General features: G+C 32.1%; 1 protein-coding gene across 1 annotated transcript in view; it reads right to left on the bottom strand.

Moving 5' to 3' along the window:
* Nucleotides 1-21116, bottom strand: part of Gabrg1 (gamma-aminobutyric acid type A receptor subunit gamma1) — a 62809-nt gene that overhangs the window by 6074 nt on the left and 35619 nt on the right. Inside the window, exons 4-8 of the mRNA XM_010631633.2 lie at nucleotides 9808-10028; nucleotides 8912-8994; nucleotides 6798-6935; nucleotides 6519-6671; nucleotides 2857-3068 (exon numbers count right to left, since the gene is read on the bottom strand). Coding sequence (XP_010629935.1) covers nucleotides 2857-3068; nucleotides 6519-6671; nucleotides 6798-6935; nucleotides 8912-8994; nucleotides 9808-10028 — 807 coding nt within the window. The remainder of the gene's footprint in view (nucleotides 1-2856; nucleotides 3069-6518; nucleotides 6672-6797; nucleotides 6936-8911; nucleotides 8995-9807; nucleotides 10029-21116) is intronic.

Consider the following 21116-nt stretch of genomic DNA (forward strand, 5'->3'; position numbering starts at 1 on the left):
CACAAGCACAAGGTCCCAAGTTCAATCCCTGGTACAAAAAAAAAAAAGTATGTGATCCCTAATTGATGCAATTAAAAAATGGAAATAAAAAGTTTTATAGATTAGGAGAAGGAAAACTATCTTTGTTTCTAGATCACATGATTTTCTAAGTATAAAATCTCAAAGAATTTACAAAAATCTTCTGGAACTAATAAACAGTTGTAGCAAAGGCCCTGGCTACTAATTTAATACATAAATTAATTGCTTCCAATATGCTAGGACTCCACAATTAAAATTTGAAATTAAAAATACAAACCATTTTATTCAATAAAAAAAAATAATAAATAAAAAATAAAAAAAAATTAATTAATTAAAAACTAGAAACTAGAGAATCAATGAAGAAAAAAGTATAAAATAAAATTATATAGTCTTAGAAAAAAAAAAAATAAGAAACTCCTATTCTCAAATAAGTAAATCAGGATCCCAGTTTGAGTATAGCATGGCTTTCTGAGGTTTCTGATCTCCTGTTGGCTAAATAATCAAGTTTCAACATGATGTACTCCTAGCTGACAATGGCTTATTTACTACTATTGCCTTTCAGTGACCATTACCTCTACTAATTGAGGGTCTTTTTTTATTTCTTTTTTTTTTCTTTATTTTTTTGGTACCTGGGATTGAACTCGGGTCCTTGTGCTTGCAAGGCAGTTAATTGAGGGTCTTGATGACCTGGTAACATAGTTAACTTCTCAGATTTTCTCAAAATAAAATTTGAAATAACTACACTTAAATTATTTTTTAATCGGTGGTAATAAAAAATATATATTGCATCAGAATGAGGACCACTGAGCTATACTAACATCTGTTTATTTTTATATCCCCACTTTCTTTTACTTTTTATTTTGAAACAGAGTCCATGAAGTTGCTAAATTGCCCAGGCTGGGCTCAAATTTGTAATCTTCCTGCCTCAGCTTTCAAGAATGCTAGGATTACAGGCTTACTCCACAATGCCTGGCTGTCATTTGATTTTTATTCTTTAATCTTGCATCTTCATTTTTTTTCTCTGGATTTGGTGCTAAATTTTGAAGCCTCTAACATGCAGACTTTTCTTCTTCAGTAATCACTCTATAATGGAGTAACAATTGTAAAATTGTTTTTTATAGACATTTAATTTAAAAGGATTCAATGCCATAATTTTAAGGTTTGAATTGTGTTTTCTTGGCTTTCCTGAGTAAGTGTGCCATCCAGAGCAATGGTCCAGAGTACATGATCTGGGGCCAACTGATTAGCTGATGTCCTTACAGTTGCCATTGTTTGGTATTTTGTCCTTCCATGATGTGATAGTAGTTTCCATATTAGATGTTATTGGACTAAAAGTAGAAAATCCATGTAACATTGGATATCATCTAGCTTTTCATGTTAGTTGTTTTTATTCTAAGTATTTCTGATCACAATTTCCACAAGTAAAGACTTGAAGGCAGTAATTAAACATAACTATGAATGTGTAAATGATAAAATGGAAAAATGCAGACAGTATGCTTGGGTCTAATTAAAGGAAAATAGTAGAAAACTTTCATTTAGAAAAGTAAAAATTTAATAATGGATATTAAACTTGACCAACTTGTTCTCTGATGTGTTCCCTTGGAGATCGTACCAAATCCTACAGATAAGCTGAAATGATGAGAGGTGAGAGATTCAGAGGTTGATTATACAACATATTTTCTCCACTTTGTGCTATGGGCAATGTGCCCTGCTTTCTTAGAATATTGTGATAATCTCAAAACAAAATATATCAGAGTACATACTTGGCCTAAGATTTCTCCAAAATAGTAAGATACATTTTAAATGAAAGGACAATTTTATAAAGAAATTAAGGAAAAATAGAGGAAGGGGAGAGAAAAACATTGAATCCTACAATTTACAAATTTAGGTAAAATGCAAAACTTCATGCCTCATTTTGTGCCCACTAGTGTAGGCTGATAAGCTTGCCGTACGTGCACAGCTGTTTTATACAATATACATTTCATTGTTTTAGTATTTTGGATCAACTTTGCTTTTGAAACATTTACTGTAATTAGTGATAAAGCTACTTTTTAATTTCAAAGAAATAAATGCCTAAATTCTGGAGTCCAATGGGAAAAAACTAACATAAATGGTTACAGTCTGATTTCTAGGAACAAAAAAGACTCAGGTGTGAGTCTTGAATCCTTCACTTATTAACTGGTCCTTTGCACAATTCTGAGCCATTCTTTCATTTATGCTTTGATCATAAAGGAAACCAGGCATGTCAAATACCGAGAGTGCTGCCTGGACTACTCAATAAGTGTGCAATATTACTTTGAAGTTGTCATAATTGCTATTTTAAAAAGAAATAAAAATAAATCAGCCAGTCCTTAAGTATATGAGAATCAATAAAATCAATTTTAATATATATACTGTTGTGATATAAATTAAGGTACATATTATATAATTGGGATGGGAAAATAAAGACGTTCAAACAAGCAAAAATTAAAAAAAATTATGGCTGTGATATTCTGACATTAAAGAAAGATATTAATCTCTTAAAAGGAGTCAATCCTAATACAAAAATATAGTTAAAGAGAAATATTTAATAATATTTTAAGCACAAATAATACACAACTTGTGGAAAATTTCATAGTATAAGAAATCATTCTTCACAAGGGACTAACAAGAATCCTGAAGAAATATGAATATACTTCTCTTGGTGATGTTAAATTTTCCAGTTGCACTTTAATTTTTCTTTTCTTTTGTCCTAAAATCTCAACTATCATTATTACCTTAAGCAAACATAACACGAATATTCAAAAACTGAAGTTTCAGGTAAATTGAGGTTTATGCAGTAAAAGTTTTGTAACATACCAAGGCCCTGTTTTTCATCTTCCTATCTCTAGTAGTCTTTCCTTTTTTGTTGCTAGTAAAATAATGCAAGGTTCCATATTCCATTAAGGCTGCAAAAACAAAAATGAAACAAACAGAAACAAAGAGATCCATCGCAGTCACATAAGAAACCTTAGGTAAAGACTTCCTGGCAATTGTACTCAGGGTTGTCATAGTCAATACTGTAGTGATACCTGTGGAGAGAAGGGGAAAAAATAGAAGAATAAAAATATTGTAACAGACTGCTTTTATTCTTCCATGTGATTTGGCAATATTGTGAGTTGAAATAAACAATGGAAACAAAAGGATATGATTACTAGTCATTTACGGAAAGAATTACTGGTAACCATAGCTACATGATGTTAAATGCCTTCTTTGTGTCCGTGTGAATTTTAATTATTTAAATTACTGTGGAGCAAGCTGACTCCCAATACCCTTCCTTCTTTTCCTATGCATCAATGAAAATATCAGCTTTTTACCAGGCGTGTGCTTGCCCAGAAGAACAACTTTATCATTTTGTTCAGTGGGTGTGACCACAGGCTAAAATGTAGTGGAGACACAGATTGAAAACATTGTCTGAAAGATGCCATTAAAAGACGAGAATGCCCTTCTTTCTCTTGTCTTCTCCTCAGATTCTGCTAGACTACCATGGTCAGAGCACCAGAATCCTCTTAGGCCGACCATAAAGGAGTCTGAAAGTTCAAATCACCAATGACGCAGCAGAAAGCTAGAAAAAACCTGAATTCCTCATATTGCAATGCGCCTTATCACTTCAGTAGATAACCGAAACTGCATATGAGAAATAATTGCCTTTAGATAAAATTGAAGCAAAAGTGATTGGAGATCTGCTATACACAGTTATGGCACAGTGTTTTCTTCCATGACAACTTGAATGTATTTTTACCTCAGAATTTAAGTGAAGAATGCAGTCATAGAAGAGAATATTTCAAAAATCCTGAGTAATTATTTATAAGTATAATACTTCAGAACATGTAATTGATGTATGTCTAGGAGCTCCACCCATCTGTATATCTTTGGCAACGAGTGTTTCTTTTTATCTATTGGCCATCTTGGGTCCTTATCACTATGAATCTTAGGTCACCTAAATCAAAGGCATTTGTTATCTCTTCTTATTAAATTGCCATCGTTTTCTTTCTTTGCCTAAAAAAATGTATCTTATAAATAGAATTACTTACTATCTTAAAAGTACTAAATATAATGTTGAGTACTTCTTAATTTGGCAAATACATAAAGAATGAATGAAATAATGAAAGAAACATTAGAAAGAGATGCAGCAGCAGTGCTTTTGGTACGGTGAGGGCAATAGCCACGATTTCCCTTTAAGACTCCATTGAAATATGCCCTAACAGTTTCTCTTGCATACCTATCTTCTTAGTCTCCTCTGTTACTAAGATTCAAAAAGTAAGGGTAAAGAAAAAAATGAGAAAATGAAAAAATGGAAATAAAGTATTTGTAAATAGGGAAGGGATGGGGGGTGAAGGGCGGGCAAGAACAAGGGGAAAAATGAGAACCAAGACCTGTCATGTAAAGGTACAGGATCCCAATGATGAACGTAACTGTACTGTGTACCTAAAATGTACCAATAAACTCTATGGGAAAAAAAAGGTTAAAAAAATAAAGAAACGTATTCAATGCACTTGGAATCAAAGAAACAAACCGCTTTAGGTAGGTTTAATCTCTTACTTCACCTATTAGTTTAAAGAAAGTTCTTATCTCTTCCCATGTAAAAACCTACACAGTGATATTTATGTATTACAAATATACAGAAATGATTTAATTTTTTGTTCTTAGTTACTTAATGAACTTTTCTTCTTTTTTAATATCAGTAATTTAAAGACATAATTTTAAATAGTGTGTTAGATGCATTTACATGTCAAATTCTTATTGAAATTTAGTTTCCAATGTTTTCTAAATTCCTATATCTTATTCACCACTAAAAGATAAAATTTTTATTTCAGAATATCCGAGACCATTATTTGTTATTTCTATTAACTTCCATTTTCATCAGAAAATATACCCAATAATTTTTTAGTCATTTAAATTTTATTGAAATATTGTTATGTTCAACATGCAGTAGAAAATGTTATGTACACTGAAGTTATGTATGGTGTTCAAGTAATTCAAGTAGTTCAATTGGTTCAGATTTTCTATATCTTGAATGATTTTTTTATTCTTTTAGTTGAGAACGAGAAAGAGACGTTAAAAGGTCCAATTATGGTTACAGATTTCTCCATTGTTCTTGACAGTTTTTGCTTTAATTATTTTGCAATCAAAGGTACATTTTAATGTTTTTTATATATAGTAAATGCTTAAGATACTAATGAATGCAAATCTCCCATTTTTCTCAACTTTCACACATTCTGGGGGAAAACATTAAATTGCAATAATCTCACAAGACAGAGCTAGATTTCTAAAATTATTTTGTTTTCTGAATTATCTCCTATCCTTACATGAAAATTATTGGAATTACTGTGTGTTTTGACTCTGTTAGCAATGGTTGCATTAAATTTTAGTTTATTAAAATGCTTTTACATATCTGTTTTATGAGTCAAGAAAAACTGCAGAAGGTTTCAGCTTTCAGAATTTTCTTCTTAAATTTAATAATTAATATTACAGTGGCTAGCTTGGGAGCATGATGAATTTCCTATTAAAATATCTCTATAACTATGACAGTAAGATAACATTTATGATATTAAATGGATAATATAATATCACTTCAGATATCACTGTTATTTCCTTCATGGTTTCCCTTGCTCAAGACCTTAGTCTCCAAAGAAAAGTGCATCTCCAAGTATACAGTGAATGCTTTATATTTATTGCTGCCACTTGATGTGATTTAAGATTCACCTTATTTATTAGATGCAATTATTTACCAGATATCATAGGAACCAGATGGAAATTCTTCAGTGTTGGAAATAGAAAATTTCTAAACTATGATTTTTTTAAGGCACAAATGACAGCGCTGTTATTCATGTCCTACACTGATCTTGGAAATGAATCAGATGATTAACAAGTTTTCTGTGTATCAATATGCAAATCTAAATTATCATTATCTTTCAAACACGTGTAGTAATTAGCCACTTACTTTCTTATAGGATATAATTATTGAAATATATTGCTACAGGAAGAGAACAAAAATCTACTTTGTTGAGGATGAATTATAAATTATCCTTTTAATCAATGTTATTTTACAGACAACTGTCAGATACACTTAGATTAATTACACACTTTATATATCACAGAAGCCAGGGAGCTTCTTGTTCTTTTCAGAGACCTGCCCCTTGGAACAGTGGATTGTTCATTAGCAGCATTGTAAGAGTAAAAGATTTCACAGCCATCAAAACATACACCAGGAAGTGAATGTAATTATTACTCATTCATCTAAATTCTAAATTAAACCTTGATGAAAATCAATTAAAATATTGAGCAACATAAGGAATTTTCTAAAATTTTAAGTATATATATATATCTATATAGATATATCTATATAGATATATATATATGTCCCACTAGTTTCTGTCCAAATAGCCTAGCAGCTATTTCTAATATATCCTTCTATAACCTTTACTGGCATTACATTTTTAAAGTCTTATGCTATTATAGCAAAACATTAGAGATCATACCCAGTGATGTTCTCGCAGGTACTGCATCTTTGTTAATCCAAAAAGACACCCAAGAGAGAACAACTGTTAGGATACATGGAATGTAGGTTTGAATAGTGAAGTATCCCATTCGTCTGCTCAGGTCAAAAAAAATTGTCATAATAACATAATCCCCTGAAAGAAAAATAATATGTTTCCTTTTGGTTAGAAAATATATGAAATATATATTCCAACCCATACATTTAATTAGTGGTGCCATTTAGTGCTAGCATAATGCACCGTTACACAGATTCTCCTTACCAGAGATTGTGTGAGCAATTTCAGTTGAGTTTCTTAAGCCAACAAATGCAAATTGATATAATCTCCAATATTTAGGATCAGCCACTTCTACAGAAGGCTTTTTCCATTTATACTCAATTTCGTTTTTAGGGTATCCATCTATAGGAAAATTTAAACGAATAAATACGTAGATTTGCAAAATTCAAATCAGACACTGTTGCAATAACAACATTATACAATGACAAACTCTTGAAAATTCTTTGTTTGTTATTATAAAATATGTCAACTAGAAAAATTACTGGATGAAATATTTATTCATAGCTTAAAGAATAATCCTGTAATGCTTCTTTCATTATGGTATGCTGACTTCATAGGCAATTTTCTTAGCACACCTGGTGGCTTCAGTTGTGTGCATTATTTCACATGATCCTATATATCTGTCTTTTCTCCAGGCTTCCTATTTTTATGTGGATTTGGGGGCTAAAAACATTTGCCTAGTCGTGATCACCTGTATATTTTTGGAAATATTTTAATAATATGAAGCTTTTACTTATTTCAGCAAAATAGTTGTTCTACACATTACAGAGAACTCATTTACTAATTTAAATGTTTCCCAAACAGTATATTATTTTACATGATCTCTTATCAGCAGTGAAATAAAATAACTGTCTTCTCTGCTAATTTACTGAAGAATTTACATTCCCTTTTCTCTCTTGTACTTTATTTTGTTGGGGGAGGTCACTATATTGCTTTTTCCTTATTTCCTATTAATTCTAATTATAGAGTTAATAGTGTGTGATCAGAATACATAGGGACACAGGCACCAGATACTTAGTAATTCTGCATCTCATGACATTGACTTTTAAAATTAGGATTGTAATAAAATTATCCTCACACTTTTATATGCAATAATAGAGATAGAAGGCTTAATTTTCTACTGAACCTCTATAGAATGCTTAAACTGAATTGGTTATGGTTATTACATTTATGCCATTCATGCTCACTTGCATTTACAGGGAAGAATTATTAACTGTTTTTGATGGCAGTCAAAGCCAAAGCAATGTCAAATCAAGATGTAAGAATGGCATGTAGGCAAGAGCAAATGGTTACATATCAGCTACTCCTTGAGTATTCTTATTAATCAAGTCTTTGTTGTGATTTGGCTGTCTTATTTATTGAGAAATTAATCTGTAAAAAATAAGTCAGGTGTGAGATCATAAATATAGAATGATGTTGTAATAAGAAAAAGGTTATTAAGGTTATTCAAGGAAATAATTAATATTAGATGACAAGAGATGTTCTAAAATTTAGGTAAAGTAAGTTACTACTTGTAATCATACTACATTCTACTGAGACTGATTCCAGAATATGATGCACTTAAATAATTTGAAAGATATAAACTAGCATCAAATAATTTGTGGATATAGGCAATAGCATTTTTAAAAGTCATTTTATTTGTTTAATTATTGAGCTAAATATCTTTGTAAAATGTATATAAGAATTATAGTATTAATGATATGAAATAAAATTAATATCACAATAGGAATTGATATTTTTATGGGAAAATGCTAGATTTTATATTCAAATTATTTTGCTTTAATCAATTTTTCTGTTTCTTTCTGTTTTCCTTTAATAAATTTAAAGTATTTTAATTTTATATTTCTAGCTTAGCTTTTCCAACTCAGTAGTCTTCTCAGATATTTGCTATTCAGGAAGTATATGCTCTACACCCAAGCATTTTAGACACGTGACTAAATCCAGTGCAATAAAGTTAAATATTACTTCAATAAACGGATATAATGAGTCACCTTTTATTAGTGATTTGTAAAAACATTTTAATATCTATCTTCAATAGTACTTTCTTCAAAATAAGCAAAGACATTGGAATATGCTGAGTTGTGAAAATGATTTAATTTTATATATATATATATATATATATGACTACACATTTATTACCACTTGTTATTTGAAATCAAGAAACAAATGTAGTATTTGTAACTATTTTACCTAACAAATTGTACCTAGCATATCTATGTTTGTTGAAAATTGTACTTACTCACTTTTATTTTATATTTTTACAGAAAAAAGGTTTAAGGCTAAGATTCTATGAAATCATCCGTTGTTTTATCACTTACAGCTTGAAAATTCCAGCGGACAGGAGTGTTCATCCATGGGAAAGTTATGGAGCTGCAGATAGCATTCTGCATTAATTGTCAATCTATGTAGGTGGAAAAATAAATATTAATAAAGAAACAGTTTTAATCATTGAAAATATCTTGCTTATTTTTAAAATATGATTTAGGCCTACAATAACAAACTATAATATATTAGAATATAATAATGATACTAAAGTCAACATCTCAAATTGTATTATAGCATTAAGAAGGGAGCCCGAAAATTCTTACATTATTTCTCTCTAAAAAAAAAAATTCCTTTATTGATGTATTCATTTCAAGATGATCTCTGGATTTAACATTTCAAAATTCACATTCTAGAATCTCCCCAATCATGCACATTCACATGCACTCATGCATATAAGTGCAAGATGAATACTCTTTACACTGGTATGCCTGCCAATATTGTCTCTGAATGTATCCTCTTAAGAATAAAACAATTCTTAATATGCAGGTACAGTGTGTAGAAGGAAATGAATTAAATACATTTGAACTTTATACATCAGTCCATTCTTGGGGATGTTTTAGTCTGCTCTTGATAATCTGACTATAAAATTCTGCAACAGGATGAGCTCCTAGAGAAAAATCTCAGTGATTTGCATTATACATTAAAAACATTAATGATCATGTAACAACCTATTTTGCATGGAGGTTATTTTTCTTTAACTCTAGACCTTCTCATGTAGTAATAACTGTGTTTTAAAAAATGTTGCCAGAATATTTCACCATTTGGATTTTAGCAAAGGAGAGAAATACCATATTTCCCACACTGCAATTTTGAAGAAGAAAACTTTACAAGCTAGTCAATGTTAGCATAAATAAATTAGAGCAACTGCAAATTTGTAGAACATGATTACCGTAGGGTATAAAGAACGCGTCCATTGTTCCAAATTCGCAGCAGACGATTAGGAGTCGTTATCCAGTGTGCATCAGATTTTCTCGAGTTTCTGAAGAAAGTGTCAGGAATCCAAATTTTTCCAACCATATTACTATTAAGCATGAGCACTTTCATCGTACTATTGAACTTCAGTCGACTGTCGAACCAGGTTTGGGCAAAAATTATATCTATTGTATATTCCTAAAAGATACACAGAGTAATTACATTTTAGTAAAGCTACTATTTATATTTTCCTTAGAAGACTTAATTTTATATTATAAAATTTCTGTAACTAAATCGCACATACACTCAGTTTTGCTGGAGAAAAAATAATGCCATTAACTCTTCTTTTTAATTATTTCACAAGTTATAGAAAATACAATTCAAAATTTGCAGTAATTTCTGTTGCCCGGTGTGACTCTGTTCCCTTCTCTTTTGTTTTTTTTTTCTTTTATTGAGTTTATTGGTACATTTTAGTTATACAGTACAATTACATTCATTATTGGGATCTTGTACCTTTACATGACAGGTCTTGTTTCTCATTTTCTCCTCTTGTCCCTGCCCTCCCTTCACCCCCTTGGTCCCTTCTCTTTTGTAAATTGTACCTAAGGTTTTATAAGATATGAGATATTGTCATTAAGATAAAATTATCTTAATATTGACAATGATACTAATTTGTGTGATATTTAAAATATGCTGAAGTGACAAAAATAGCAAATAAATATAAAATCAAGACACAAATTTCCAACACATTACTGACAAGCCTTTACACTGTCCTTAGTCTGAAAGAGTCATGTTTAATTGTTTATCTCCACTTGTTTTAAATGTTTAAAAGCCACTACAAAAAATATTGACAAATGGCCCAGGGATTTAGCTCAGCAGCACCATGCCTGTCCTACAAGCTCAAGGTCCTGAGTTTGATCCCCGGTACTGCAAAACAAAACAAAACAAAAATTGAGAAATTGTAACACGCCAAACACTATGTTAGGAATTTGAAGCTGGGCCTGGAGGCACAATCCATTAGTCCACACAAGCTGGGAAGAGGAGGCAAGACAACTGTAAATTTGAGACCAGTCTAGGAAACTTAGAAACTTAAAAACACTATCAAAAGGAAAAATAAATAAATAAAAAGCTGGTGGTGTAGGTCAATGTGAAGGCCCTGGGTTCAGTCTGCAGTACTGGAATAAAAGAGTTTTGCATGTATCACATCATTAAATATTTCTAAAAATCGTGAAATATTAAATAAGTAGTGCTATATTAACATTCATTTGGTAATAGAAAAGTAACATAATTATCTGCATATCTCACAATTAATAAAAATCGGTTGAGATGGAAATATTCACTGCATGGCTGAAACCCAAGCCCATAGCTATAATAATTAATGAAAATAATGGTGCTCAATATGAGGCCCAGTAGGTTCTAAGACTGGAACACAAACTCTCAACAATCAGCAGGTAACTATAAATAAAAAGTTGCATGATTATGAGAGAACCTTCAGGAAGATGCAATTAGGTATTAACTATTTTTTTTAATGTGATAAATAAGTATTAAACATTATTTGAAAAATAATAAATAAGAACTCAGCAAACACCCGTGCCCTAGAAAGGTCTGTGTGTGTGTGTGTGTGTGTGTGTGCACAACTTTGAAATTAAAAGAGGAAGAAAATTTTAAAATATGAGTTATTAAATGTGTTATTGTGGTGGAAGGGATTGGTTACTTGCACTTGATATTTGTAACTGATCAGTGTACCTAAAGAGAAACATTTGACATAAGAAATGAAAGCATAATTGGGAGCTTATTAATGAATAAAAAAATATGTCAGGGAGAAAAGTAAAGGATAAGGAATCAAATTATTATGGAATATAGATCAAATACTGGTTTGGAAACAGAATATTGACAATTAGTTTAGCTGAAGTATACAAATAAATTAATAGGAGTATTTCATTTTCCAATGTTAAAAAGCAACCTTGCAATTTTGGAAGGGTACATATAGGATAATTATTTAAAAGCCAACAGATCTCCAGATATTACATAATTGAGTATGAGATGAGTATTTTATAATGGGATTTTATATATATAGTAGACAAATATATGTGTATATATAGTAGATTGTGAATTATGCATCATCTCTCCATGTAATGAGGCAGTGTGTGATTATTTCATAACCTACTCATATATATAACCTCTATTATATGCCAATAGTCATTTTCCATGAATCTGAAAACATGAAGTCTTTGTGCAAAAAAATACCTGAATTTTCATGTAGTACTAGCTGCCACGCTCAAGTAGCTTGGAGAAAGAAACAATTACAATTTTGCTTCTTGCATTTTAATATGGAAGGCACACAATCAAACTGTGCCAAAAATAATTTTGCAACCAAGTAAGCCTTTTTAAATTCCACATCTAAAACCTCGCTGATCCACTGTTTCTAAGTCCAGCTGAGAAAGAATGCAAACACAATCCATAATATAGTAATGAAGCATATTTCTGCTGCAGATGATCAAACATCTTATTGGCTGTGAGAGTAGTGGTACATAATATGGGCATGCATTTAATAGGGCCAATGAATGCAATTTGACTGATAAAACTCCTTGAGGCTCCTGGAAAACTCCTGGACTGAGGTTGCCCTTAATCTCTATTCTGGCATCCTTATCCAGTGAGATCTTTGTAACTTTAAAAATCACTTATGACTTACTCAAGCAGCCTGTTTACATGACACAAATGATTACTCAGAAACTAAGAGTGAAATCATGCCTATAACATGGTTTTTGGTTTTGATAATGTCTTAGTCACTTTCATTATCACTGGAACAAAATAACTGACACTCAAAACTTAAAGGAAAAGAGACTTATTTTGTTTTAGTCCAAGATCAGCTGTCTCCCAAGAAGAAATAGCATGGCCGTGGCAGAGGGGTGTAATGGGAAAGCTGCTTGTGCCACAATGGCAGAAAAGCAGAGAGCAACAAAGGAGGAGCCAGGAAGGGAGAGATATCCCTCATAGCCCTGCTCCACAGTGATTCCCCTCCCGTGACCAGGAGCCACCTCCCAATAGCACAGATAGTTATAACCTGAGTATAATGCCCCATCATCTAATCACCTTCAGAAAGCCCCATCTATGGCTTTCTGTGGAGGAATGTCTACATAGAAACCATAGCAACCTGTCTGTGTAGGGAGGGGGCTCGTTCTCACTCGATGGTAAATCCGAGAGAGTATTTAGTCAACACTATTTGGGTGAATTATGCCATATTTTTAGATGAGATCGAACAGCAGAAACTGGTGAAAATATCAACCAGCATTATGCCTCGATATATCCAACACTGGCTCATAGAGGGAAACTCACAACATTGGGTAAGTATACCTCCTTGCAGTATTCCAAATTAACGGGACATTAGAGGTTGCATTTGAAAACTGTTCATGGGTGGAGTTTCATAAGCAGCTATTGGATGCATGCATACATTCATACTCATATTTACAGCAGCACAGGTCATAACAGCTAAATCTTGGAAACAGCATATATGTCCATCAACAGAAAAAAAATGGATAAAGAAAATGTACTTATACATAGTGGAATATTATGCTGCCATAAGAAAGGATAGACTTGAATCTTTCATAGTCAAATGGATGCACCTTGAGACCATACTATGAAATGAAATAAGTCAGACACAAAAGGTTAAAGATCACATTGTTTCCCTTAGATGAGAAAATCAAACTATGAAGAACAAAATAAAAGATAGGTAATAGGAAGCGGGGAGATAGATGTTTTGCAAATGGGAAGGCCATGACCAACAGATGAGAGGAGTCCAGAGGAAGAGGAGGGAAAAGAATGAAGAAAGGGATTTAGACATATTAGGAGGCAATCAACTGGGGACTGGATAGAGATGTGGTTTTTCTATAAAATGGAGTACTGCTCAGCCACAGAGAATGAGAAACTAGAGACATTTATAGGTACACGGATGCATATTGAGACCATACTCTTAAGTGAGATAAATAGGACACAGGTGTGTAATTACTGAAGAGTTCCTCTGGTGTGAAAAGGTAAAAGTGTAAATAAGGTTCAAATTGTGTAACTGACAATGTGAAATTGGAAGAAAATGTCAGAGAATGAAAAGATGGAAATAAAGTGTTTGTAGATGGGGAGGGGAGGAGGAGGTGAAGGGAGGGCAGAGGTAAGGGGAAAAAATGAGAATCAGGACTTGTCATGTAGAGGTACAGATCCCAACAATGAGTGTAACTGTACTGTATCCCTAAAATGTACCAATAAACTCAATTAAAGCTGAAAAAAAATAAAGAAGTAGGGGAAGTGGGAAGGGTAGGAGAAAGGAAAGAAGGGAAAAGAAAAAATATGAGAAAAGGAAAAAATGGAAACAAAGTATTTGTAAATAGGGAAGGGTGGAGGGGTTGAAAGGAGAGCAGAGGAATGGGGAAAAATAAGAACCCAGGTACATCATGTAAAGGTACAAGATCCCAAAGATGACTGCAACTGTACTGTATACCTAAAAAGCACCAATAAACTCAATGGGAAAAAAAATAAAGATACATCATGGGACTGGGGATTTAGCTCGGTGGCACCACATCCGCAAGGTCCTGAGATTGATCCTATTATCAAAAAAAAAATGTATTATGTACATGCAACACCCCACAAAGAATGAGAGAAATATGTATTAAAAATATATACTAATAAAAAATTACTGAGCAAGAAACAGATGGAAAGTTTTCTACTAAGAAATGTAGTCAGGCTAAAATTAAAGAGAAAGCCGATGAGTAGATGTTTAGATAATCCATCTTTCCTGAAGGCTTGCAGAGCCTAATACTCCAAAGCCTTTAAAATAGCTAAGCCTTACTAAATGCTTCACTGGGATGAGGGTGACATTACAGTTGTATTGTTTTGTTTTGCTTTGTTTATACTGGGGACCGAACGCGGGTCCTTGCACTTGTGAGCAGGCACTAAACCACCGAGGTAAATCCCCGGTTGGGTCAGTCATTTCATAAGTAATTAAAAGATCTCATTTTGTTTACTCTTTCATATTAGTGTAATACCCCGAAAATCATCAAAGTATGTTTTCATATTTCTTACTTCTATTTAGAGGTTGTAATCACATACATAATAAATAAGGAAACAATATATAAAATTGGGCTTTTATTCACTCAGAAAAACAAGTGCAAAACTTCAAAGATAAGTGTTTTGAGATAAGACAGCAAGTTTATAATTTTTGACAAAATCCAACATCCTTTTATAATAACCATACTGAAAAAACAGGTGTAAGAGGACTTTATCTCAATCTGAGAAAAGCTACTTATGAAAAACCGACTAGCAACATTATATGTACTAAATCGTGGAAACTTAAAGGTTTTTTTTTTGTTTGTTTGTTTTGTCTAAAATCAGGAACAAGCCAAGGATATCCACTATGATGACTCATCTTCAACATAGTACTCAAAACGTAAGAAAAATCAATAAATGAAGAAAAAAAAAGAAACAGGTTACGTATAGAAAAGAAACAAATAATTATCTGCAGATGACATGAAGTATCTTCAGATTGACCTCGAATTACCAATTTCCAATACCTGACCCTGAAGCCTGAAATAATTCTAAGCCTTAGTACTGCTGAAAGGACAAGTATGAGCTAAAAGTCGTATTTCTTTATTTGTTAATTTTCTGCATCCTGCTTATCACACATTTTATACTGGGTTTCTATCCTACAATATTCTATTTCTAATCACAAAAGGTAAAATACCAAATTTGGTATAACCACACAACAGCTAAACTGTGGAAATGATAGAGAAATAAGGTGGTCATAGCATAATGAAGAAGGTAAAGCCAGCTTCCAGATGTCTACAATAAGCATTCTGAGAGCTGTGGAGGAGCTACCTTTACAGATTGTATTAGTCAAGGTCCTCCAGAGAAATGCAGCCAACAGGATAGATGGAGGAAGGTGAGAGAATTGACAGGTCTATTTTTTGTTGGTTTGGTTCGTTTGGTTTTGTTTCTGGTACAGGGGATCGAACTCAGGTCTTTGCTCTTGCAAGGCAGGTGGTGGAACCACTGAGCTAAATCCCCAGACTTGATAGGTCTGCTTTGAGGAACTGGATCATGTAATATCATACACGCTGACAGGTTCAAAATCCACACATCAGGCAGGTAGCTGGTGAGCCAAGGACCACCTGGTATTTCTGTCTTGAGTCAATGGGCATTCTGGACACAGGAGCCCTTCTTCCTCAAGGGGGCCCAGCTATTCTTGTAAGCCTCCATGCAAATAAATGAGCCCCACCTACATTATAGAGAGAGATTTGCTTCATTCAGAAACTACTAATTAGTGTGTTAGTCACGTCCAAAAAATATCATCAAAGAAACATCTAGATTAGTGATTGGGCAAATGTGTGAGCATCACCAAGGTGATACATTAAAATTCACCATCACAGGGCTATAACGAGAGGAAAGATCATTCATATGCAGAAAGTTTTGGCCATAATTATCCCTGTGACTCACTGTTAGAAATAACAAAATTAGTAATTTTCGTGCTAGGAAAAAATATATTCCCCACTCTCATATTTCCTACATAAATCTCTACTCTTGTCATCTTGTCCTCGCTCTCCCTTTACCTCAGTGAAATCTGCTTCATATTGCCCAATTGAAGTAAGGTATTAATAATGCATTTTAATGTGTTTAGTTATAAGTTTTAGTTTTATAAGTCTTTAATTTTTTTCTGCATTTGAGTTTTATCTTTATGCATGAAATCTAGAAAGAAGTGATATATATCGAATATGTAAGAACTCTTCAGTGGGATTCCATGAGAAGACTACGGTTAGGTGTGCAAGAAGTAATTAAACTAGGTAAGATCAATGTATTCATCATATATTTTAAACCTACTTTAAACGTACTACATCCTTGTGACATTCAACATTGACTTAAAGTGAAATAATTATAAAAGTACTAATAGTAATTCTAAAAGTACTAAGAGTAATTTGAGAAAATTTAAATGTAAAGTACGATGGTTTTTTAAAGGCATTTGTATTCATGCTATCACTATGGAACATATGAACAAATGAGTGAGTGAATATAATCTGCACACACATCTATACTATACTTCCTTACTAGTTTTTCTCCAACTAAAAGCATGAAGGAATTCTCCTAAATGGATAGTTGATAACCAGGTAGGGGTTGTGCTTCCTAAATAAGCCTCATGACTAAAAACAATTGTGTTTTCCATCCACGTAAGCAGTGTTTGCAAAACTTTGTTCACTGTGAGATAGCTAGATTAATTATTCTATGTTGTCAGTGGAAAAGCTTTTCTCAACTTTAAGTACAACATATTAAAAACATAATTCTTGCTGCGTTAACTGGATTATCTAAGCAGGACACTACACAATTTGAAGCATATATTTAACTCATATTATGTATTATTACTAATTTGTGGAATTTCTATCACTTTTCACATTCTCAGTGCAGAAGATGAAGAATTTTCCAATACTGTAAGTTAGTATGTTGCTAGAAGAACGCCGTACTTTTGTTGGAAGCATTTGCTTCCTCCATTTGTCTGAGAATCACAGTTCATTTCTTATTGTTGCATCACAAAGCTGGGTAATTCTCGATTTTCCAAAACTTGACATAATTTACACAGTGTACATCACTCCATTTTTTTCACAATTTCCATTGTAATGTCAGAAGTAAAGAGATATAAAGAAGTTTGCTTTCACATTTTAATAAAAGTGCAGAGCAACTGATGATAATTCAAATCCATTGCTACTGTAAGATCTTAAAAATTTATAAGTTGTTCAAAGCTTTTGTACTTGTGGACTTAATAATACACTGAATAAGGGGTAAAGGAGAATAGTTTAGTTATATACATAATTTAAATAATCTTTAGATAATGAGACTATCACTGGTATATAAAGCATATACTGTAGTGCTGAGTTAAATACAATGCAAAGTACAGGAATTTGATGGAGAAAGGAAATCGTGTCAAATTTCTGACTCTGTAAGTTACTAAACTATGGTGCTGACCATGTTGCTTACGTGCTTTTTTCGGCTGAATATGGACACAAGGAAAGATCACCACTGTGATCTTCCTGAACTCTATGTATCCACGATCATCAGAATATTATAGCGGTTTGGAAATCAGGTTGCTAACTAGTGTTCTAACTCTAAACTGAGAAAAAAAGCTAAGATTAATATGTCTTCTAATAATGCTTTCTCATAAAAATATTGCCCTTCAATTGTTACATTATTTAACCCTACCTAGTGCTTCTAAGTTTATAATGATATGCTTTAAGCTGGTGGCTGCCAGAACTAATTGATTAAAATTCACGGAAAGGATTTTCAAAATTCTAATTACAGGACCTTGGTCAGAATTCCCAAATAAGAAACTATTGGAGTGGCTTGTGAGAACTTGAATTTTTTCAAAATATTTTTCTTATATGAGGTTATGAATGTTTAGAAAACTTTGATTTAAGATTCCATACCTTTCCCAAGTTTTTTTAATATCTTCTAGGCATTTGATAAAAAACAAGTAAATAGAAGATGAAACTGGGTATTGTGTAATATATCTAATTCTAGTACTCTGAAATGTTGAGGCAGGTGAATAAAAAGTTAAGAGTCTAACTCAGACAAGTTAGCTACTTATAAAGATCCTGTCTCATAAAAAATGTAAAATTTAAAATGGGTTAGCAGTATAGCTCAGGGCAAAGGCAGTGAACTCAAATCCCAGGATTGAGAATGAAAAAACTAAAACCAAGGAGGGAGGGAGGGAGAGAGAAAAAAAGAGAAAGAGGAGCTAATTTAGGTGGCAGAGTAGTGGGAGAAGGGAGAGAAAAAGGGAAAAAAAGAAAAATAGAACGTCTTTACATACAAAATAATTGAAATCTGATTGGAGAATTTTAAGACATTTAAATACACTTTAGAGTTAATAGCCATAAATGGGAAAACGTGACCACTATTCTTTCTTTTTTGTACCAGGGATTGAACTCAGGACCTTGCACTTGTTAGGCAGGTGCGATGCCACTAGCTTCATCCCCAGCCCTGTGACCACTATTTTAAAAAGTGAATCCTGTAGTCTACCATCTCCAAATACTAGCTTTCTATGTTAAACACTATAAGAGAATGTGTGCATATGCATGCACATTTAATAGAATATAGGTCTATAACATTCAATTACTATATGTAACTCTATATAATTTTAGCCTGTAATGTCCTATGACAAAGTACTAACTGCTGGAAGTTGTCTTAGGCCATGCTAAAATATCACTGTATAAGCTAAGATTATTTCTATAAATATTTATTATTTTGTTGTATTTTATATTATTAGTAAAGTATTAACTTGTTACTCACCTCCTATAAACAAATTTAATATTAAGAAAAGAAACCATAAAAGTGATAGTTTATAACTTTCAGTTCAGCATGGAAAGCTTTTGATAATTACTTCAAAATTCAATTTTAAATAAAGGGATTAAAAAGAGAAATCATAAGAACACATGCATTGACTAATAATATGACAAATGAAACAGTAACTTGGAGCAGAAAGCCTAAAAACAAGGCTGAACCCAGGTTCTGACTACTGTACTTCTATGAACATCATTGGGCTGCAATAAACATGAAAATGCCAGAACTTCTCCCCACAAACCTAGCCTGAGACCAGAATTATTGTGCTACAACCTCCCATATCCACCAACCCATAAAAGATTGCAAATAACAAATTACTTGTGACTCTACCTTGTAAAATACTGTTATCAAAAAAATCAAAATAGACAACTCTGAAGGTTGACCAAGATTTATCATAGGTTTCACGTGTGTTTTCATATTCAATGGAGAAAATTATTGGTGGTTAAAAAAAATGTAATGACATTATTCAATCACAATCATTTGGGAACATCCAAATGTCATATACTTATCACAAAATATATTGTACTAAAACACACTGTAATGTTATCCCACCCTTAATTCTTCAAAACGAAATTAAGTGACATTCCTAAAATATTAAGGTGCAGTTTATAAAATAATAGAGTGTTATTTATGTATGTACAGTTACTTAAGATGGTAATAATGATGGTAACCACTGGTTATTTCAAAATATTTTAGTTTTTTTACCTAAGTAAATTTCTATTTTTCCTATATAGGACATATATTCCTTTTATTATAAAGAAAAACACTACTTTTCTGAAATTCTACTTTAGAAATAAAGAACATCAGGATCACCATTTATAATTTAAAATCTGTATGGGTGCACGCATAGATTTTTTCTGACCACTCCCTTTTTATATTAGCATAGTTTTCATTTTTAAAGCATCATCTTTGCTAGACTTTATACTCTCTGAAAGAAATTGCCTTTATTTAAATCAAAACCCAATGCAACGATTATGTAAATGGCAAAAAATATGAAAAACATAAAATAAAAATAAAACGTTCATTTAAATCAAGTAAATTTTTAAAAATTTGAGTATTTAAACATTTATTTAAATTACAAATGAAATAACTTTAATTTCATATTTATTAGGCAAAGAAAATATTGGATCAATGCAGCGATGAAACCTGCTTTATTCCTTTCAAGCATTGTATCTACTATCGTTCTATAAGAATAACTAAATATTATATTGTTTTCAAATAAGATCTGTGAAAAATAAATTTTATATCATTCAGATATAAGAGAATTAAAATCAAAATGCAGAAATTAAAAAGTAATAATATTATAGCATGTGTTAAAATGTTGTACATGTAGATGGAAAAAAAAGAGACATTTGTTTTTTTGCTGCTTTTATTGTACATAAGTCCTAAAGTTATTGTACTTGACACAGAGTGACTGTCCTCTGTTAATATGATAAAATAAATTTTTTAAAATTTCATATGTTGAAGCTCTGCCTAAGGCTTTGTCACCTTAAAAGAAGATATGTGAGGAACAGAAATTAAGAAGGGAAGGGAAAAGAAGAAGGGAGAAAGGGAGGAAGAAAAGGATTCGTATGGGTGGGCGTCTGGAGGGTGGACACACAGAATATTAGAACCCATTGCATGAACCATGCTGGAAAAATGAGGTGCTTGCCACAAAATTAGAGAAAAATTTCCCTAGGCAGTTACTTTCTCAGTATGTTATAGATTCTTTAAATTAATGTTACATGTCTTAACAGTTTATGACAATTGATGCTGGTTAGACAAGTTAAAAAAAAAGCTTGAAAGTAAGTTGTCAATACTTTCAAGTAGCTTATTTAACTCTGTCTCCCATTGTAATTGTTGATATTTGACCATTCAATTTAAGTGCATGGAAAACAACAAACTATTCTGGGAGAAAAGCTTTTCTTTCATTCAATA

Source organism: Fukomys damarensis, unplaced genomic scaffold (assembly GCF_012274545.1).
Source record: "Fukomys damarensis isolate Sample0158 unplaced genomic scaffold, DMR_v1.0_HiC HiC_scaffold_35, whole genome shotgun sequence".
Classification (NCBI taxonomy): domain Eukaryota; kingdom Metazoa; phylum Chordata; class Mammalia; order Rodentia; family Bathyergidae; genus Fukomys; species Fukomys damarensis.